The sequence below is a fragment of the Carassius gibelio genome, chromosome A18 (assembly GCF_023724105.1).
Source record: "Carassius gibelio isolate Cgi1373 ecotype wild population from Czech Republic chromosome A18, carGib1.2-hapl.c, whole genome shotgun sequence".
Lineage (NCBI taxonomy): Eukaryota > Metazoa > Chordata > Actinopteri > Cypriniformes > Cyprinidae > Carassius > Carassius gibelio.
Genome location: NC_068388.1, coordinates 12,165,033 through 12,173,078, shown reverse-complemented (window position 1 = coordinate 12,173,078; position 8,046 = coordinate 12,165,033). Strand labels below are relative to the sequence as shown.

General features: G+C 35.2%; 1 protein-coding gene across 1 annotated transcript; it reads right to left on the bottom strand.

Moving 5' to 3' along the window:
• Positions 1–2,030: 2,030 nt before the first annotated feature.
• Positions 2,031–7,206, bottom strand: fam174b (family with sequence similarity 174 member B). Its single transcript, XM_052531784.1, has 3 exons — positions 6,532–7,206; positions 4,360–4,491; positions 2,031–3,488 (listed from the first exon to the last, which is right to left on the bottom strand). Exons 1-3 carry the CDS (start codon positions 6,789–6,791, stop codon positions 3,485–3,487), a joined length of 396 nt encoding a protein of 131 aa, XP_052387744.1. The 5' UTR covers positions 6,792–7,206; the 3' UTR covers positions 2,031–3,484.
• Positions 7,207–8,046: the final 840 nt, after the last annotated feature.

Sequence of the window (8,046 nt, the reverse complement as noted above, 5' to 3'; positions counted from 1 at the left end):
AGAAATGTAAAATATATTTCTGCATAAACATCAGTCCACTGAGGAGCTCCACTAGTGTTTTGAACCTTGTGATCTGTCGTGTTTTTAACATGGAGCATTCGCTGCACATGTTGATCTTATGTCTCCAGTTAAGTTAAAAATAGTTCATTATCTCACCGCAGACGTCAGCAGGCCATCACTCATGCACTACATGCATTTATCCTTTAAAAAAGAAGAAGAAAAAGAAACCCAATTACGCCACAACTGACTGCAGGTCACAGCTTTGACGATGTTCAGAAGAGATGCCCATGTTTCCTGCTTTTAGGATGTGTTGATGATTATCAAAGTGGCTGGTTTTTGAGGAGAAAGGGGGATTGTTTTGTTTCTGTTATTACTGAATGACCTGTGCTGTGTAGTTAGGGACCCTATTAACTTCACACCCAGCCCAGATGTTTGTGGAGATGAGAGCAGCTTTGTCTTCATTGCATGGTAAAACTGGAATGGGTTGTGTAGAATCCTTTTTGTTCTTTCGGTCTCATTCCATATATTGCAAGTTTGATGCTGGATCTCTCAACTAAGGCAAGTTACAAGAAAATCATGCATGTAATAAAGTGTTATTTTTAAAGGAATAGTTCACCCAAAAATTTAACCAGAAAAACATTTTACTGCAAATTTACTCACCCTCATACAATTCAAGATGTAGATGGGTTTGTTTGTTTGTTCAGAACAGATTTGAAGGGATTTAACATCACGTCACTTGCTCACCAATGGATCCTGTGCAGTGAATGGGTGCCGTCAGAACAAGAGTCCAAACATTTGATAAAACAACACAATAATCCACAAGCAATCCGTATTTTGGCCCCAAGCAATGGCTTAATTACTTCACAAGACATTAATTGATGAACTGCAGTCGTGTGAATTATTGTGATTTTTTTTTATAAGCTGTTTGAACTCTTATTCTACCGGCACCCATTCACTGCAAATGACCCATTTGGTGAACAAATTATGTAATCCTAAATTTCTTCAAATCTGCTCCAATTAAGAAACAAACTCATCTACATCTTAGATGGCCTCTGGGCAAGAACATTTGCAGCAAATTTTCATTTTTAGGTAAACAAAACCTTTAACGAAGTGTTTTAGACTTTAAATTTAAAAAAAAGAGAGAAACTGGAACAGAGAAGAGCGGTGATGCCACAAAAAGAATCCAATCTAGGAAAAATGAAAGCCTATATTTTCTTAGAAATATGTGGCGTGATGTCTTGACAGGAAAATTTCTAGAAATGTGGTGTGTTTTAAGGCTTGTGGGTGACCAACGGGTGAGTAGCCGTAGCCACAGAATGACTCAGCTTAAAAGTTTTTTTAAAAGACATTGGCACAGGAAAAGATTGATTTTTAAAAGCCCTTTTATGTCAGGCAAAAAGAGAATTTACAATATCCTTTGTGGTGCTTAAGAAGTTATTTTAGATGGGAACAGCCACAAAGGATTGAAGGCTCATTGAACACCAAAGTTCCACATAAAACTTCAAATGAATTTTTAAAGCTAGAACTGTTTTGTGGAACAAAATAAGTTGGCCTTCTGCAAGTAATGAAGTGACATGCATCCATGTGATGTAGTGAACCTTACTCTTTCAAACTCTCAGTAAGAAACTCTCTACAAAAAACACATTGTTATAACTCAGACAGCTATCAACATGGATACATTTTAAGTGCACTTCACTGTGCAGTTACAAATTAATACTTTAAACATACATATCAGTAACTTTTGACGGAGTACCAACCCACCAATAAAGCACCACCAATTTTGAAACTTGCCATATGTATCTATTTGTCTTTTTTTTATTTTTTGAGTTAGCCTAAACATTATGTGCTACAGCTTAAGCTTGACTAACACTCAACTAAAGGTAAACAGACGAATGGAAAATGTGTTTGCCTTGTATGTTATTCTGTTCTTGAGCCATAACTGGTTAACAAGATTGTGGCAGATCTTAGATATGCCCATCGCACATTTAAGCTCAAACCAGGTTTTAAACACCACATTTGACAAACCTTGCTTGGATTTAATCTTTTGGATTAAGATTTATATTTATTTCATTAATCAAGAACCCCAAAATAAGTACGTTTATGATTTGGTACGCTTCAAAAACAATATTTTACAGTTAGCACAGACATCAACAAGTTTTCTATGGAGAGAAAGATGGCTGTTGATATACACTTTTTTTCCAGTGTTCAGACTAGCAAACATGTTATACAAAACCAGGAAAAAGTTAAAGCATGTATTTTAAGACATGTTCAATTATTGCTCACTCTTATTGGTCCTTAGATGCTGGGCATTAGTCCTTCTCATTAACATTAAGTAGGAGTATCAAGATTATTAGCATTCATATTATTAACATATTGACTGTTTATTAAGATGTAAAGACAACATATTCTGCATGACCATATTCGACTTCCCTAATTCTACCCAATACCTAAACTTAACTACCTTACTAAATATTAATAAGCAGCCAATTAAAAGAGTTTCTTGAAGCATAAGTCATACTTAATAGTTTGTTAATAGTGAGAACTGGACCCATGATACAATATATAGCTGTAGCTTTAAGATATTTCAAAGATACTCTTCCAGTGCTGCTCTAAATCTGGGAAATATAATTGAATATGTCTGATATGATAACGGCTTTGTGTTTAAACCCTTCATGATGTGTGGCACTGCAGTTTTCCACTGCCAAAACCAGTTAATTCATAAAGGAGGTGTGCACAAATCCCCAACCTCAGAAAGCAGCAATATGCCAACAATAATCTCTCAACTCCACATACATCCTCTCTCACACATACATTCAACCCTTATACAGTAAATATGCACAATTAGTGGTTCGTAAATTAATCAATCTCAAAATATAGGGGTTTCATACAGTATATACAGACAATAGTATATAATAAAGATAGTTTCAGTATTGGAGCATAAATATCCATTTAACATTGTCAATAGTCACATTAAAAAAAAAATTTAAAATCTCTGTCCATCACAAATATAAAACTACTCTTTTGATTTGAAACTTTGAGCTGATTAAATCACAGCAAAACTCACTTGAAGTAAAGCAATGTGATTGATTTAACATTTGAGCTCCTAAACCCTTTTAATAATTGTCTGGAATTATTAAAAACCAAAATACATATTGATATGTTGATTGCAATAAAAAAAAAAAAAAAAAAAAATATATATATATATATATATATATATATATATATTTGTTTTTACTATTTTCTTAATCTTGGATTACCTTTCTGTGCTTTCAACAGAAAACTTTAATAAACCATCAGATTTCATGCTGGTTTGGAATGCCAAAACACATTAATACATCAATACATGTAAAAAGTCTTGTTCCACTGATGTTTAAAGCAAATCCGCAGGTGCAGGGAGCACAATTCCTGTATAGATGTGTTCACACAGAGGTATTCGGGGGGTTAAAGGAGATCTTCAACAAAGACTCTGAGCGCAGAATGTAATTCACCTATGAAAAAGCAAAGAATTTAAATAAGAGGGTTAAGTAAGCAAACAAACAAAAAAAAAATACATCAGGTTTGCAGTTGTCAAACTGGTCTAAACTGGTTTGCGTCACTATCAAACAACTACATTGCCAATAAAAAGCTTATAAACGGAGCCATGCCCAGCAAAAAGGAAGCAGTTTCTCTGTCAAAGAACAATTGGACGGAAGGGAAAAGTCAAGTCAAGTCTCACGCTCACTTGCCTTCCAAATAACAACTATTTCTATTGTGCCCTGTGAGGTCCCACACCAAGAACATTCATAGTCGATAGACAAAACATCAACAACTAAAGTCTATGCCAAAAACCAACCATTTCAGACAGAAAGATAGCACATAAACACTCTTCCTCAGTGTAAAATGTTGAAATATGCATTGAGTGCTTAGGAAGTCATTTTCCATTAATATTTTATTCTACTGAGATGAAAGTCCTTAGACATTTCAGTCTTTGTTCTATTTAGAACCACTTCCTTCTCATTCCCACTATGCTGCTACTCTGTTTGTTTACTGAAATATTTAAATGTGGTATAAACTGGAGAAAATATGTATCTGCACTGCACAGATTACATTTATTTCCAACCATCGGGGAAGAAACTGAATCTTGTTTCCTGTGAAGATTGAAGGTATTTAACATGCAGACTTGGAAACAAACTAGTTTACTACATGCCACTAGTTTAGGCATTAGTCCCCCTCTCTTTATATTGTTTTTAAAATGCCCATTTTAAATAGCACTGGAACACCTCTATAAACAAAAATAACTAAGAGGACACAAGTTCATAGAAAACATCTTATTTCACGTCACTGCACATAAAGCATGCTGTGGTAAAGCAGGCTACTCACCTGTACTTGACATCGAACAGGCTCGAGTCGTCTTCTTCGTAATATTCTTCATTTAAAGGCGTCATCTCAACACGCTTGGTGGGAGTTGTGATGATGTCATACTTGCGCATTTTTCTGATCTTCTTTGTCGATCTGTTCAAACCAGAGACAGAGAGGACAGGTGAGTGAGGTTGTGACCCGTATGTTCAATAGTGTATGAGAGTTTTCCAGTTAGTCTAGTAATGGGAAATTCTTATTTCGATTCGGATTCATCCAATTGATTCTGATTCCTTAATTAATGGATTGAAAAAGCCAACTTACTGATCTACTATTTAATCTTATTATTATTCTTCTGAGCCAAAATTGAAACAATTTCAATTTTAGAAATTTTAGCTCCTAGAGCTTTCAAGATAGAACCACCAAACTCAGGTCAGACCTTTAGACTGGTCTGTCTCGGGTTGCTATATCTTTATTGATCCGGCTTACGTTTTTCATAAACCAGACTACCAAAACCACCTAAGTTGTTTAGGTCACTGGTCTTAGCTGGTTTTTACTGAATCAACTGGTTTTATCTGGTTTTAGCCGGATTAGCATAAAAACATGTTAACAACATACTAGTAACTTGGTAATCAGACTAGAAACATGCTTTTAACATTGTTTTAAAGTGGTTTTGGCCACGGCCATGCTGGTCTTTGCTGGTTTCTATGATTAGCTGGTTTTAGCTATGACCACTGGTTTTAGCTGGATAAGCATAAAACATGTTAACAACATGCTAGTTACTTTGCTAATTATGCCAATAACATGCTAGTCACTTGCTAGTCATGCTAGCAACATCCTAGTCACTTGTTAAACATGTTAACAACATGCAAGTCACTTGTTAATCATGCTAATGACATGCTAGTCACTTGCTAGTTGTGCTAACAAAATGCTACCAACATGCTAATCACTTGCAAATCATGCTAACAACATGCTAGACACTTTGCTTAACATGCTATCAACATGCAAGTCACTTGCTAATCATGTTAACAACATCCCAGTCACTTGTTAAACATGCTAACAACAGGCTAGTAACTTTGCTATTCATGCTAATGGCATGCTAGTCACTTGTTACTTGTGTTAACAACATGCTAGAGACCTGCTAGTCACTTGCCAATCATGCTGGAAACGTGCTAATGGCATGCTAGTCACTTGCTATTCATGCTAAAAACATGCTAGTGACATGCTAGTCACCTTCTTATCATGCAGGAAACATGCTAGCAACTTGCTAATCATGCTAATGAAATGCTAGTCACTTGCTTGTCATGATACCAACATGCTAGTGAAATGATAACCATGCTGGAAACATGTTAACGACATGATAGTAACTTTGTGATCATGCTAGCGACATACTATTCACTTGCTAATCATGCTAGTATAAAATGTCTTATCTATTTATCTATCTGACTATTTATCTATTTATTTTTCTGATAGGTTATATTGCCTTCAAAACTTTCAAACTACTTTAAATTATTTAAAACTGAAAACCCTCAAACTTTAAGCTTTTTAAACTACTTCAAACCTTCTGCCTAGGCTTTTTCAAGCCAACTTAAAGTTTAACCACAAACTTTACTATCTAGTTGTTCTATTAATGATACAAAGAATTGTTCATTCACTTCCCTTCACAGTCTGTTTCCAAGTTGGTTCATTTTAAAACTGATCTAATAAATAACAATATAAAATAATTCCGTCAAAAGTTCTGTTAGTGACAGACTTTTCACTGAATTTTTTAGAAATGACAATAACTGATTCTGGCTAGCCTATATTATCATGTCATTCATTTAACGTTATAGTTTATAAAACACCACTTCAACAAAACTCCTAAGGCTATTTAATTACATCCAGTGGGATAACGAGTGAACGCTAACAGAGAATCTAGAATGTTCCGAAATTAACGAATTGTAGGCTATATTACAGCCTATATATATATATATATATATATATATATATATATATATATATATATATATATATATATATATATTAGAAGAACAGTGACACTAAACTGCACAGATATTTAAGTCGAAAATTACAATGTTTTAAATTATGGGAAAGGTGCCATTTTCTTGGAAACAACAAAACCAGAATATCAGCAAAGTACTCAGATCAACAAAATACTAAGCCATTAAAATATAGGACAAATTATGTTTGGCCCACCTGAATAGTTTTATGACAAGGCACGTGATTAGCAAGGTTGTTAATACAAATATGACAATCGAAATGCTTTTGATGGTAGGAAGATCCCTTAAAATGGTAGAAATTCGAGATCCAGCCGCTGCATCTGTTGCATTATCTGATGGGTGTTCTTCTTGAGGCGGTAATGTTGAACTGAGCTGCGTCGCCCAGGATGGATGTGACTCTCCGTTCACCTCATGCGCAAAGACAATGAGAGCAATGGCCAAAGTATATAGCCACATGTTGTTACCCTATTTAAACTGTTTGCTTAATGTCTTGTATATTGAAAATAATTAATATATAGAAGGTCTACAAACTCGAAATATGAACAACAGCTGGCTGACGAATGGTGTTTGGAAATGATGCGCTGACATGTCAAATATCCCACGGTTCCCACCGTCGCTCGTCAAACATGTCCTCGCGAACTATCTGTCTTCCAGCTCGAGCGCTCCGTTTCGTTTGTTGGTTTGCACTCGCACGCAGCTCGGCCCGTTATCCAGGATGTTTTCTCTGGAATGTGTGTCGCCAGGAGGAAATGTGGGCTTTCCAAACCCGGAAGAGCTCCAGGAGGACTCCAGACTGACGAGGAACCAATGCGCGTCAGTGCTGGCCACAAACCTGCAGTGATGGAAGAAGAGCGCATGTTGATCGTTGTGTTAATTGGCGAAATATTGCATTGTTCCACGAGAGTAGACTACACATCAAACAGTTTTACAGTAGACTTTTAAATAATGAATCTGTAGCCATAAGTGTTGTTGTTTTAGCTATTATAAATTATATGGTACATGTTGCAAACAAACCTGTCTGTATGTCTGTCCAAAGGAATAATTTGTTTTTAAAAAGGACCCAATGTTAGACACAGGTGGGTAAAGTTTATTTTTTAATAATTTTAGCCAATTTAAACATTTTGTGCAAGGAGCACATACTATTTTATAAATAAGATAATGATGTAGATTTTACAAAGAGGCTTTTGTTGAAGAATTGGCTACTATATACCACAACAGAAAATCTCTTATCTTTATCCAAAAAAACATATCTGTTTCTAAAATAAGAGAGCATAAAATGTACCCTGCGACAAAAACAGCCTGCTTGATTTTAGAGAGAGTGGAAAATGGTCATGAAAATAATAATAATAATGAGACTCTTTTAATGCCCCCAAAAATGACTAACATTATGACTGGACCTCACAGGGATAAATCCATGATTTGACCCCTTAAGATTGTGAGTAAAGGAAATGTGTTATTCTTGGATTAGGCTTTGGCTTTCTTTCCTGTCTTCTATCCTGTTATTTAACAATATTTAACAGAGGAGTCCTTCTAAAGAAAATTAACTTTAAGATCAGAGAAGTAAAGTGCATAGTTTATATTAGCCACATGATGGCGCAATGTTCACAAGTTACAGTTAGTGGACAGAAAGTACTGTGCAAATTCTTTCTCCACACACCAAAATAAAGTGGTGTGTAGCATGTCAATAGGAAATATCAGTTTACATTTCCAA